At 32.4% G+C, this 15333-nt stretch overlaps 1 protein-coding gene across 1 annotated transcript; it reads left to right on the top strand.

Moving 5' to 3' along the window:
• LOC132187994 (uncharacterized) lies at positions 1–717 on the top strand. The gene has a single exon (XM_059602416.1). The coding sequence runs from the start codon at positions 1–3 to the stop codon at positions 715–717; it is 717 nt and encodes a 238-aa protein (XP_059458399.1).
• The last annotated feature ends 14616 nt before the right edge of the window (positions 718–15333 follow it).

Genomic DNA, 15333 nt, shown 5'->3' with positions numbered 1-15333 from the left:
ATGAAGATAGTTTATTTTGATAATATTGATGATCCCAGTGACAAAGATGACAATGGGGGACTAATGGATAATGGCTTGTATGAGGATGATGATGATGGAATTGTGGAATTGAGGAGAACAATTTCTGCAACTCATGTGTTCACTGAGGAGTTTGATAGTCCCATACCAATATGTGGTTTACATGCCCGAGAAGTGAAGTCAATTGGGTCTGCAAGAGGTAGGCGTGGTTATGTTCATGTCGTGTTGAACCCAGTAGAAAATCTTAGTCAGTGGAGAGTTCTTAAAGCTAAAGGGGTACCTCCATTGAGAATTGAGAAAGAGAACTTTGTTTCAAATCAAGAACCCCATGTTCCCTTCAGTCCAGAGCCAAGTGTAAAGGAATTTTCATTCAGTTTGAAGTCGAAAGGTGATCAAGCTAATAAGTCAAACCAGAAAACACCAAGGAGTTCTTTAAGTCGATGCCTTGATGAGATGTCCATAATAGGCACTGCTGGGACCTACTGGAAGCACATTGTCCCTTCCTTTGTAGGAAGAGAAAAGGCACATAGTTATATGGTTGTGCAAGATAAGATAATGAATCAATTGGAAGAGGTGAAGCCAATTATGTCTAACCCATATGCTCGAGATAGGAGTGCTTCTCATAATCCTCTACTGATGCCAGTTAAAAATCTTGCTCAGTGGAAAGCTCTTAAAGCTAAAGGGGCATTGGAATTTTGAGGCCTTAAGAAGGAAATTTTGTTTCAAATCAGGAATCCCTAGGCCTCTTTAATTCAAAGCCAAGTTTCAGGGAAATATCAATCAGTGTCAAGTCCAAACTGATCAAGCCAAGAAGTTAAACCGGGAAATAGTAAGGAGGGTATCCTAGTAAAAGCCTTATTGAGAGTGATGTTTTGTAGCAACTATATATAGTCAGGTCAATTTAGTTTTGTATGACAGTTGCTTTCTGTTGTAATTTCTTAACACTTTATAAAATTCAATTTCATTCTTTGTGAAAGTTAATTTAGTTTTGTACATGGTTGTTGGCTATTGCAATTGCTTAACGTTAAAATACAATTCAATTCATTTTTTGATTACATATTAATGTTCTTTCCTGCATTCAATTAAGCCAACCAGCCAAAGGTAAATAGTAGCATCCTCTGGCATACAAATTAAATATCTTAAGTCTAATGTATATGCCTTTGTCATCCTTCTATGGAGCTTTTGACTGGTAAATATCCATTAAAACTCCCATTCCTTGTGCCATGGATGTGCCTAATTGGACCTTTTTTTTTTTCTTTTTTTTTTGTATGTTTACTCTTGGATAGTTTTTTCTTGCATTGCTTGCTAGAAAAATTGCTGCATGAAGTTAAATGGTGTTTGATCCACAAGTTAAATGGTAACCTTGTTCTTGTGTAGAGTCTATGATCTGCACCCAGCCTAAGTACTGAATTGCATGTCTTATTACTACATTTCTATACCAAAGGATGCTAAAGTGAAACAAAAAGGTCGTAAGCCATAGTAGTTGGAATGAGGATTTTTTGCTACATTTCATTGATCCGATTAATAGTTGGATCCGATCAATTCTAAAATCATAATACTAACCGTCACATGGAAACATGGAATTGAAGTCAGCCATATAACTAGCATGAGCAAAAAGAGTAGTATTTTATTTCACCAAAAGTCACTATATTCATATCTCATCATGCACAAGAGCATGTATGTAAATTAACTAAAAAGGATCACAATATTTCACAGCAATTTCAGAGGCAAACTCCAAAGTCAAACACAACTAGAAATAATCATAGCAACTTCAGGGGGCTCCATAGGCGTTGATTCTATCTACACCAATATCAACTGTAGTCGATGAAGATATAGGATCTTGAGACATGACAAGTGTCATTGTAGAAGCATACGCCATAGTTGGCAAAGAACAATATAAATTATTCACAAATAAACTAAAGTTAAAAAATAGACATCTTCATTATTAATCAGATAATCACATATTACATTGGTGGATGATATGTTATAATAAAAATTTACCTTTGCTAAACTTTGTTGATCTATCAACCCCAAGTTAGGTGGCATCAAATTTGTATTCACAATATCCCTATTAAAAAAGAACATTTTGAAAACATATTAAGTCAAAATATAAATTTAATGTTAAGTATTGTAAATCAAAAAAAAAAAATTTATAAGAATACCTTGCTTGTCTATGTGAAGGACAATTGCATTTCACATGCCCTATTTATTTTTTTTTTTTGGCAAATGCTACAAGTCCTTGTGGTGGTTCCTTGTTTTTCTTTTGGATGTTTTTGTATCAAAGATTTGGGTCGTCCTCTACAAGGAACATGTATAGGATCTTGCAATGTGAATGTAATATTTGACAATACTTGGCTATTTAATATAGGACCCTCTGCACTTCCTATATCACCATCCTCTATATCTTTATCACAATCATCACCCATTGTCAAAAGCTCATGACAAAGCTTTTGTAAGGCAATGCCAAGATGTTCATTTTTTTTTTTTTTTCCAAATGGTGCCCAAATTCTACAGCATCATCAAATTCCAACTTTAAGCTATTTCTCATCAAGGTGGAAGAATTTTGTGTCTCTACTTCTATTTCATCATTATATATGCCATGTATAATGCGACTCTTGGCATTGATTGTCCATCTCTCAAAAACATAATGTTGGGGAATGTCCACCAAATATTTCTTCAAAAAAAGGTGAAGAATGTGCCTACACAGTATTCCAACAAATTTAAACATGTGACATGTACAAGTCACTTTCTTCTCAAGAAATTCAAGTGCAACTTCATAAAATAGACTTTCTCTCCCATGATGGGTCACCCTATATATCTTCATACCTCATTCCCGATGTTTAGATGAATTATATTTTTGACTGTTAAAAAGCTCTTCTTGAAACATCAAAAATGACTTTCTTGTGTAAACATTTTCCGCCTCAACTTCCATCTTGTGCATGTTTTCAAAATTGGTTTAGAAGTTTTTGTCTTGACATCTTTTTCTTTCTCTTTAAGGTAACATGCATTCAAGGCTTTAATATATTGATGGACAAAATCACACACTATTGTGCTCGAACGAACATAATCTTTAAAAAACTTATTAATATTCTCACTCTGTTGAGTTGTAGACATGCCGGCACAAAATGAAATTCGCAAGTAGGTTGGCACCCACTTTTCATGCCGCATTTAGAGTTTTTTCAACCAATCATTCTCTCCCAACTCATGCTTGCCTACAAGTTCATTCCATTCCGTCTCAAACTCTTCAATTGTGAGCGTGTTATGAATACAATGTTAAAGTCCAATTGGAAAGATGGATATTTATTATACATATGAGCCAAATGTTTTGGAACTTTTTGTAAAATATGCCACAAACACAATCTATGAGTAGTGTTTGGTAGTACCTCTGCAATTGACTTACCCATTGCCTTGTCATCATCTGTGATAATTGTAGAAGGAGAACGTCCAAACATTGCCTTTAGCCATGTTTTCAACAACCATGTATAAGATTTAGCCATTTCATTTACGAGCAAAGTATATCCAAACATCACAGATTGATGATGATGGTTAATTCCAGTAAAAGGAATAAATGGCATCCTATAACGATTTGTCAAGTAAGTAGCATCAAAAGTAACAACATCTCCAAAATATTGGTATGCAGCTCGTGATCTAGCATCTGCCCAAAAGCAATTTTCCATACTTCCATTTTCATCGACTTCGATTGAGAAAAAAAAAATCGGTTTTAGCATTGGTTCTCGATAAAATAATTATACACTCTTTGTGCATCTCCATTTCCAATAAGAATTCTTCTTCTATTGCCCAAATAATTTTCAACATCTTTAGCAATACACCTAATATTATAGTCACCACCGGATTGTTTACTCAACACCGACATTATCTTCCTTAGAGGTACACCAGACTTATTGAGTGTATCTATAAGACTTCTTTGGGCAGGTGTTACCACTCTATGTCCATGAAGAAAACGTGTACTTTTAGGACTAAGGAGCTCATGATTATGTTTAACTACAAACTTACTTAGAACCCATCTTAACCCCGTTTTCTTTAAACCCATCATTACTTTACATCCTACCCTTGTTTTTATGGGCTTCGAATTTATATGTGTTTTCTTTTGATAAATCTTACGACGAAATCATTCCCTTGAACAAACATAATCTACCACAATCAATGACTTATCTTCCTTCAATAGTCGAGTATGATTTTTTCTAATGCTAAAACCCTTTTGCCTTACATGAGCATTATAACATGTACGAGCATCTTCAACTTCGTCGAATTCCAAACCAAGGCATTGTTCCAAAGGACCATTATATGAAGAAAAACTAGAAGTAGGCTGCTTCAAATCATTCCCAAGCAAGTTGATATTTTAATCTTTTTATCATCTCATCATCAACATGTAAGTCTTCTATAGCCAAGGAATCATCACTTGAGGTTATCTTAAGTTCCTCAAAACATGATTTTATTTCTTAATTTTTATTATCTAGATCTACAAAAGGCACCATAGATAATTTAAGTAATTATTACGGTTCATGATTTTATTACTTAAATTTTAAACAATGAACGTACAAGTCCACATATTGGTTAGGTTTCATCCTTGCATACAATTAATATTGGCAAAGGCTAAATCCATAATTTGTTTCCCATAAATGTTGGGGATTTTCTGTTTAGCTGTATAGCATCTAGACAAGATTGTCTGTGTTTGATATCTAAAAGTGTATTTCATTGACGTAAAAATGTCTAGAAGAAGAAGCCATGACTTATTTTTCAAGTTTCATCTTAAACCATTATGTCCATATATGTAACTGAACATATGATTCTACTTAATGCTAATTAGAGGTTTGAAAGATACTCCAAGCTTATACAATTTTGGGAATATGAAAAGTATCACTTTTTGAAGACTTTTAGTTTTGATTTTTACATATTCATGCAAAATATTGTGACCATGAGATGAATGCAATATGCTTATAGTATATACATCTATCTAGATCTATGAACATTGTGGTATCTCATGATATATATTTTAGAGGAAACTTCAGAAAGCCCTCCTGAACTTCCAGCGATTTTGACAAAACCCTCCTCTGAATTTTCAAAACTCTCACTTAGGCCCTCTGAACTTGGATTTTCTCACTTTGGACCCTTTTAACTTTTTATTCTCATTTTACCCTCAACTAAAACTACGTCGTTTTGGACTCAACCAAAACTACGTCGTTTTGGACTCCAAAACTACACCGTTTTGGGCTTCAAAACTACATCACCACCCAACCCAAAACAATGTTGTTTTGAGCATAATATTAATAAAAAATAAAATAAAATAAAAACTAAATTGGGGGTGGCTCTGGCTGGTCTGGGGGTGGTCGGACCACCCCCTTGGCCATGGGGCTGGCCGGGCCACCCAAAGGCCAAAAAAAAAAAACGGGGGGATCGTGGGGGTGGTCCGGCCACCCCCAAAGCACCCTGATCCCCTTTTTTTTTTTGGCCAAGGGGGTGGCCGGACCACCCCCTTGGCCATGGGGGTGGTTCGACCACCCCCAGATCAGCCAGGGGGAGCCACCCCCGGATTTTTTTTTTTTTTTTTAATTAATTAATTTATTTATTTTGCTTTTCTTTTTAAAAAAAAATAAAAAATAAAAAATTAATGCCTAAAACGACGTTGTTTTGGGCTGGGTAGGTATTGTAGTTTTAGGACACAAAACAACGTAGTTTTGGGGGAGGGTAAAATAGGTATAAAAAGTCAAATTGTTTGACTTTAACGTTAAAAGGGTCCAAAGTGAGAGAAAACCAAAGTTCAGGGAGCCTAAGTGAGAGTTTTGAAAATTCAGGGGCGTTTGTCAAAATCTCTGGAAGTTCAGGGGGGCTTTCTGAAGTTTCTCCTATATTTTATAAGCAAAAAGTGGATAGTTGTGCTTAATACGTACTCATGCATCATATATTTGATTATGCAATTAAAGTTTAAATGCTTAATAACTCACCAAGTGGTTGACTTTGCTGCTCCTGAACTTCATCTATTCTTCAAATTTCAACAAACCCAAGGACTTTCCTCAAATTTTTACACAAACCTAATTCAAATATAGCACCAACCAGTATATATACAATTGGAATAACAACAAAAATGAGCAAACCCAAGGACTTTCCTCAAATTTTCATTTGGCATGCCTTCTTGTTTAACGTGCCTTAAAGCTAGAATACAAAAACAGCAAAGCTATCACAGCTCTTGCAAAACAATACAACTGAATCAATTTATACAATGCACGCAGAACGAATTTGAACTACCAACAAACATCAACAACTCTATCTAAAGAGAAAAATTACAATCAATCAGAGCTATTTGCAAAATTACAAATAACTCTATTACAATCAATCACTGGAAAATTACATATAACTATATTCATCAAATCTGCAAATTCCATTAGCAAACGCCAACAACCAGAGATTGGGCAGAGGAACAAACAGAAATTGCAAGGCCAAGCAAGGTCAATCAATGAAAAAATTGGCCCACTAAATTTACTCTATCAATATCAACTAGAAGCAAGTCCAAGCAATAATGATTCAGCAAAAATTACAAAAACAGAGCAGTGGGTAGTAGAATAAACCAAACAGACTAATAGACTAACCCTTGGGAGGAGGCGAAAGGTTGTTTACGGTGGTTAGGAATTAAAGCACTAGCAGAAGATGCCCTATATGTCATTTCCTTCCTTATGTTTAGGGAAAATTTCAAAAAAATCACAAAAACTTATTCACATTAAATTCTTTACATTTAACCCACCTTCAAGGGTTGTTACAGTGTTTTCCAATGTGTAGGGAACCACTTCCAAAAGTGGTTTCCTACATATTATTTTGATATAAACATTTTTATTTTCTCTCTCCTCTTTCATCTTTTTGTCTTTAATTGGGGATTGTGTTGGGATTTTGTGAAAAATGTGAGGGTAAGTAAGGAACTTGTATTTTGTAAGGAAATAATATTTTAACGGTATAAGGAAAGGTAAGAGAAGCTATTATGAAATATATTTTCATAAGGAAGTAAAAAGTAATTTTGTGCCATAAAAAGGAAAAATCAAAGAGGAGCTGCTACTAGTGTTCTTAATAGCAGAAAATGCTATAAAACGAATGGGCGTTGGGCAGTGATGGTGTTGGGTAGTGGCTGGCGTCGGGTAGTGAATGGCGTTGGGCAATGGCTGGCGTTGGGTAGTGGCCGGAATTTGGGAAGAGGCGAATGGGCATTGTTGTGTTGGTCTCTTTACGTAGTTACGTTGTGGTTAGGATTGAATAAGAGAAAGAGAAAAGGGATTTTTTGTCGATTTGGGCTTAAAAGATCCAGTGTTTTAGTTACTATTCTATTAGGTGTTTTTAGCTTATGTGTCAGTATTCTATTGGACGCTGTAAAACTGGTGTTTTACAGTCGGTTCTGATTAAAGGTTTTCTCTTGCCAATAACCTTACCAGACTGGTAAAGGATAGATTTAGGGGCGTTACAAAGCAATTGCATAAATTCACAATTTAGTAAGTAAATTATCACAGAATTTTCTATGTGATGAGCCTAAGTAACAATTCGTACTCCTCAAACTTTGGTAACCAAAATGTCATGGGTTTTGCGAAAAAGACATGTGTTATCTCTGTTATGGTGCCATTAGAAAAATTGGTTTGTTTTTATAATTGAGTAGGCATAATCCCAATAACAAGTCAATTACATTTTAATAGAAGGAAAAAATGTATAATAGGTAAATTACATTTAACAATCATAAATTTCGGGATCTATTCAAGCTCTTAACCCCTTCTCGATAGGGTTAGCGATGTCCCAAGAGAACTGAAATACAACACAGGTGTCCAAGATGTAGCCGCATGTTGTCCATCACTAGCAGTCTAATCAAGTCCGACCTAGGGTTGCCCATACCGCTAATGACTTTTTTCTTAATTAGTAACCACAAATTAAACATAGTTGCGTTGCCGTTGGTCATGATAAGATCATTGGATCCAAAGCCAAAACATAACATAAATCTCTAGATCATATGGAGGGTCAAGCCTATATATATACATGTGCCCGCTATCCATATATGATGATTCACATAATGTGTTAAGTTATAAACATTTGATATCCGTTTTGCTGTGTTTATAACATTTGATAAATTCATTAGGTTCATGAAAATTTTATAAATGTTTATAAACGTTCAGCTGTGGCAAACATCGAACATTCTAGCTATTTAACATCCAATGAAACACTCAAACATTCGGAATTTGGAGAATGGTGAAAATATCGAAGTTGTTTTTGGAAAAATTTAGTTTATATCTTTATTGGACCTTTTAATGTTAATTATAATTTGGGTGTTGGATGATAAAGCGTGATTGTTGAATTAGTAGTTGTATTTATTTTCAGGGCATTACAGCTGCAAAGTGGAGGAAAATATTAAGCTAGTTGCTTACAAATTAATAGGAGAAGCCAGAATTTTGGTGGCGTACTTAGAAGAATTTGTTGGTTGTGGAATCACGTGGTAAGAGGGTTGTTACTTGGGCCCAATTCAAGAATAAATTTAGCTAACGGTACTTTTCGAGGTCCTCAATCTCCTCGGAGTCCCAGTTAGAGGAAATAATCACCTTTAGTAGCAGTTCAGAGCAAGAACCAAAGATTTCACTAATGACAATAATAAGTTTTAGTATTAAAGAAAAAAAAATTTTGTTAAATAGTGCACTAAAAATAATAATATTACCTTCAAAATAACCGAAATTTAATATTTTGTGTGGACTAACACAGTCATTTGTCTAATTTTAGGCCCATAATGGAATGAGCCAAATTTTATAGACACATGAGAAAGCATTTTACTCTCACTCTCATCCTATATATAAGTGAAGTTAGTCCATTCGACTTCATTAAGCCATTATGTGAAAATTATGGTTGAGAGTAAGTCTCTCTACACACACAAGACACAGTTTCCTTCTAGAGAAAAGAGTCGCCTTTAGTAGCCGCTCGAAGCAAAAACCAAAGATTTCACTGATGACAATAATATAAGTTTTCGTACTAAAGAAAAAAATGGTTAAATAGTGCACTAAATGATTTTAGGTGGCCAAAATTGTTAAATAGGTCAAAACAAAAATTTCACTAATGCTTATATATATATTAGGTCGCTTTCCCAGTTCCCACAAGTTAAATCCTAAGCCACGATATATATATATATATATATATATATATTAGGTCGCTTTCCCACAAGTTAATCCTAAGCCACGATGGATTGAACATGAAGCAAAGACCTATTTTCTTGGCTGGGTATATTTCCATTATCTTATTGATAAAGTGTCATGTATTTCCATATAATGCAGCAGTCAACAATATTATTCTTGGCTTTTTAGATGGGGGGCCATGTATTGTACGTGTGAATTCATTCAAAGCTTTCTTCAACACCAAATTCTGTCTCATTAATGTTGGTGAGAAAGGTGGTGGGCACAACTTTTAGGTTGAGTGGTTCGTAATTGTCTCCCAAATGGTTGAGAAGAAATCAACAGAAAATGGTATATCAAACACCCACGTCAGGTTTTCAAGGAGTAGCTCAATTGGTTGTGCACCACGCCTAATGAAACGGAAGTTAATAGTTTATATACCTTCTCCCCCTTTCCTTGTGTGGACATGTTAAAAAAAAATACCTACACCAGAAAAAAAATAAAAATAAAAATAAATGTTTTTCAACCTAGTTTAATTGCCGTAAAAGTCGGGTTTGTTCGATAACCTTTTTTTTTTTTTTTTTTTTTTTCTTAGCGAACAAGCAAAACTATTAACAAACAGGCATTAAATACTCATAAAACATTTAAAATTATTTTTATATTTACGTCACATCAAAATATTTTATCATCCAATAAAAAAAAAAATTAAAAAAATACCCTTTAAACAGTTTTATGGAATCTTTGATTAGGGCTCTTCACCTAATATTTGAGTGGCATACTTTTACATCCCAACAGCCTCCACTACCTGCAAATATTATCCAGACTTTGTGGGAACGTTCAAACTTCTTTTTTTTGAGCCTATTGACATTCATGAATCTGATTTCTGCTTCAATTATTCAAATTGCTAAAGAATTTGGACACGAATCATTAAAAATGTAGAGTAAATACAAATGGGCCATTTCTCTCTAGACTATTTCCCTCCACGAGTTCATCTTTTCTGCATTCAACTAGCAATGGAAGCAGTTGGGGGCTTTTCTAAAAAAGTTTAATAAAGAAAGTTTAGGAGAGAAGACATTGGTCAACAAAAATTGACAAAATCCAGCAGATATGCCTTTTTAGATAGATATGGCCATATGGGTGTGACTAGATATTGGGGAAATATAAAGTTTGTTATTGAGATTTAAAAATTAGTTTCCAGTTTCTTTAAAAAAAAAATCATTCATTGTTCATCACATTATTTAAAAATCACTCTCCGTTCTTAACTTTTTTCTTTTCTTTTCTTTCTTTTTTTTTTTTTTTTTTTTTTCAAATTGTTGATGGAGTTTCTCTCATATTGTCGAGTCACCAAATTGCCCGCAGTTAACTTTTTTTTTTTAAAAAAAAAAAAAAATTATTTTATTTTGATATATCCGCACAAAGAAAAAAAAATAGAAAAAGAAAATTCAAATTAATGATGTCCGCTTTATAAGACGTGATCCCTAATTGATCGAGCTACTCTGCTGGGAACAATATTCCACATTTGCTTAATAAAGCGAAAACATCATAATATTATAATCACTCTCCGTGAAATTACAATTATGTGTTGAAAAGTAATAAAATTATATATATATCAAAAAATCGTCCTACACAAGAAGTTTTTTTCTTTCTTAATTTTTTGTTTTTTAGGATATAATTTTAATTTCATGAAAAATGACAGAAACTCTATTAGCAATTTAGACAGAAAACTGAAATTAGGAGTAATTTTTAAAGTAATGAAAAACTTATAGAGTGATTCTTTCTTTTTCTTTTTTCTCTTTTGAAACCCTAGGGAACAATTTTTTGTTTTTATTTTTTCTTTGATACATTATAATAGAAAATTAAGCCTTCTTTAGATATTTGAGTGGAATAAATTTTTATTTGTATTTGGTATTTTGTTTGATAAAGATGGGAAGATAGGTCAAGGTGTTCCCACCTAACCTAATCACATATAAAATAACTTGAAACTTTTCTTGAGAATGACATGTGGGGTTCAACCTTCTATCCTAAATGGAAGTTTGGGATCCAGGCAAGTTCCCTCAGCCACTTTGCTTGGCAAAGCCTCTTACCATTTTATTTATTTATTTATTGAAAAAAAATACATTTTACCCCCTATCTATTCACCCATTTGCAGTTTTAACCCCAATATTTAAAAAGTGACATTTTATCCCTCCAAACTTCCAAATTGTTACAATTCAACAATTCTGACTTCTTTTTTTTTTTTTTTTCCCAAAATGATGTAATCCCAAGTTAAATAATAATAATAATAATAATAATAATTAAAATTTATGGGGTGGCCAGCCACCCCAGTTGGGCCTGGGGGTGGCTTCGGCCACCCTAGATCGGTCAGCCCTTAATTTTTAATTTTTTTAATTTTTTTTTCTTTTAACTTGGTATGGGGCATTTTGGGGAAAAAAAATAAGTCAGAATGGTCAAATTGCAACAATTTGAAAGTTTGGAGGGGGTAAAATATCACTTTTTAAACATTGAGGTTAAAAGTGCAAATGGGTGAATAGTTCATAGGGGTAAAATGTATTTTCTCCTTTTTTTTTTTTTTTTTTAATAGTAATAAGAAGTTATTGATATAATATAAAAGTGAAATGAATTTTAAATATTTTACGAAAGAAAAGTTAATAAATTTTTTTGTTAATATGAAAATATGAAGAAATGAAAAAGAGATAGGAGAAAGGCTAGCCAATTGCATGCTTGTAATTTTTCTTTTGGTTTTATGCACATATATTAAGTTTTTTCTTTTCAACAAAATTAAGAAAAAGTGTCATGTTTATATACTATATCCTCATTTTATTGGGCTAATAACTAATATGGCAGTGCTCTTCAACCCTTGAATTAATCTAAGGACTAAAGACACTGTCATATCAACCTAGTAAAATATGATTATAGTATATATCATTTTTCAAAAAAAAAAAAAAAAAAAAAAGGAAAAAAAAATATACACTCTTCAAGTCATGAAAACCCCATTTGTTATACCCTATGATAATCAAATATTTGTCAATTTCACAAGTGGTAAAAGAAACCCACATAATCCAACAACAAAATATAACCTCCATTTCAAACAAGACCCTCAGTATTTGCCCCAACCCCCAGATCAAATACTGATTATATATAATCAAGTAATTGAATTAGGAAGACACATTAGAAGAAAGAAAGGAAAAAAAAAACAAAAAAAAAAAGTTTGTTTTTTTTTTCTTAGATCTATGATGACATGTGCATCATGCATACATAACCATCTTGACATCTTGTCAGCATCACTTAATTAACATCAACAAGAGCTGGCATGAAGATGCTACAATCCAACAGTACCTGCCAACTACAAAAAGCATAAAATTGTGTCAATTGTACAAATTTGATTAAATGTTGCCAAATTACTCATATATCCACCAAATGAATTTATAACTCAAGTCATAACATATGGTCGTATTACATTATACCAAGGTCAAAATGGGAAACTCATAGAGGAGCGACATAATTGCCGAGGACCGCCCCTCGTGGAAACCAACAGTAGTCTTTGAATAGTTGTACCAATTTGACTCTTTACAACACGTGTTTCGAACCAAAAAAGAAAGAAAGAAAGAAAGAAAAAATCCTCACCAAACATTATTAGTCCATAAATCCCAGTACAAAGAGACATAGATGTCGTTGTTGAGGTTCCAATTTCTACACCTATAATTAATTAATAAGGTTTGGTATATCTGTTTAGAATTGGGAAAACCAATTCTAGCTAGATCCTCAAAGACCAATATTTGAAGATCTATTAAGATTAGAACTCCAAGGAACTAGAGGGTTTATGAAAAATGAACAGTTCTATAATGATTATAAACTGATAAAATATTTTAAGTTGTTGAAATTTCATATTACTTGAATTATATACCCTGGGAGTTGACGTAGTTGATCACCCCCAAGCCTCGTACCAGGAATGCCGGCTTGCGGAGTTGAGAATAAGTTTGAAGACTTGCTAGAATATCGTCAAGAGACAACTTCGATGCTTAAGTTAGCAAGAGTTTCATGAAAAAGACGAATATACCTAGCAGTAGGGTATATTGAAAGTGTACTTGAAATGGTTATCTTAATTTTTCTCCTTTCAAGCATTGCCGGTTTCGTGTTGTTTTTGCCAAGAATCACCTCCCAGTTGGGCGTGTCCTTGGCTCTGTATGACATTCTTCCCGGGCACTTTAGTCCGACTCATCAAGGTTTGTTGCTCGAGTCTCACTTCTAGGGTTTGGAGCTCATCCTTGGTTCTAGCCTAGTCTAATTGATAATTGGTATATCAGTATTTATACAATTTTATAACAAATTAAAAACAAATTATTTTCTAGAAAATTAGTTTCAACTGAATTATAATATTGTTGTGGAAAGTTAATTTTTTGTAAGTTGATGACTTATAACTTGGTAGAGAATATATAATTAGTCATTCAATTTATTGAGCTTCTAGAAAGGAATTAGGATTTAATTAGTTTATGCACGAGGAAGAAATTAACATAGATGGTGATTAGGGATAAATTATGGTAGAAATGCACTCTATCAAGATTGATCAGCACCTATTTTCATATACAACAAGCACATAGTTTATAATAAATTAAGCTAATAAAAATTTCGTGTGTGGTTTCTATCATCTATGTAACAAATAATAATGCCAAAAATATGAAATTTATTATTATTATTTTTTTTGTCATAGTATATGTATGAGATATTGAGTGATGATACGGAGAACGCCAGGTGTGCATGAGTCATGCACGCCTGGCTTAATTTTTTTTTTTTTAATAATTAAAATAATAATATTTTATTATTTTAAAATATTAAATCAGCCATACGTGGGCACGCCCCGGCGTCCCTTTATCATCACTGATGAGATATTAATATTTTTAGTTAAGTGGTCTAAATCTGAAATTAATGACATGACATTTACATTATTACATTAGATAAGCTAATGACATGACATGACATGACAATTACATTAGATAAAATTATACTATATAAATTAGATAATATCATATCATAATAATTAGGGTAAAGTCCACATACTTCTATCAAACTACCACCTAATTAACAATATTTTTTCTTAAACTTTCAATTGTGACAATGTCTCCCCAAACTACTAAAGCATTGTCAATGTCTCTCACACCTTCAAGGTTAGCAAAAAGATAAAAGTACCTCTATATATTTCTCAATATGACAACAATACCTCTATAAATTCAAAATAATAATAATAATAATAAAAAAATAATATTTTTTAACTGAAAATGAAAAATTTTAATTTAAAAATAATAATTAATTTTTATTTTATTTTTTAAACACATTTTTAATGATTTTTTTTTGTTTAAAACGAATATTTAAAAAAAAAAAAAAACAAAGATTTTTATTTTTTTTAAAAAAAAAAAACATGTTTTTTTTTTAAAAAATTTTGTTTTAGAAAACAAAAATTTTTATTTTTTAAACAAAAATTTTTACGTATTTTAAAACGGAAATTTTTATTTAAAAATGTTATAAAACAAAGCAAAAAATTTCAATTTTTATAACCAAAAAAAAAAAAAATCGATTTTTTATTTTTTTTTTCTTATAAAAATGATTTTTTATTTTAAATTTTAAATTTGCCATCCTTTGGATTTTTTATTTTACTAAGAGCAATTTTGTCATTTGGGGAAATATTGTTATAATTAAAAATTTAAAGGGATATTGTCAATTAGATTATAGTTTAAGGAGAGTACGTAGACTTTTCCCTAATAATTAAAGTTTGAAAAGAGTTAGCAATCAAAGCCTATAATTAGAGTGCATGTAAATGTCATGTCATTAACCAAAAACATGAAGGAAATTAAGTGAATGGGTTTAGACTATAAAGTGCACTATTTATTTCTCCGACTCTCCAAGAAGTGAAAGGGCGAATAAAAAGGAAAAAAAAAAGTGCCCCAATAAAAGCGATAAAGTAGGCTCACAAATGCAATTAATTCAATAAATTGGGCGCATAATTTTTTTTTTTTTTTAATCTTAAAAAGAAAAAAAATCAATAACGTGGGCACATGGGATTTGGGACAAGAATGCCAACGTATGACCACAGAAAAAATCTAAAAGGACAGCTGAAAAGCATTAAGTTTGAGTGTAAATAAAGAGCGATTTGTATCCAGCAATTTTCATTACTTGCCAAGGCTGC

This window comes from Corylus avellana, chromosome ca7 (genome assembly GCF_901000735.1).
Source record: "Corylus avellana chromosome ca7, CavTom2PMs-1.0".
Lineage (NCBI taxonomy): Eukaryota > Viridiplantae > Streptophyta > Magnoliopsida > Fagales > Betulaceae > Corylus > Corylus avellana.
The sequence above is the reverse complement of the archived record's forward strand: the minus strand, read 5'-3'. Positions and strand labels throughout refer to the sequence as shown.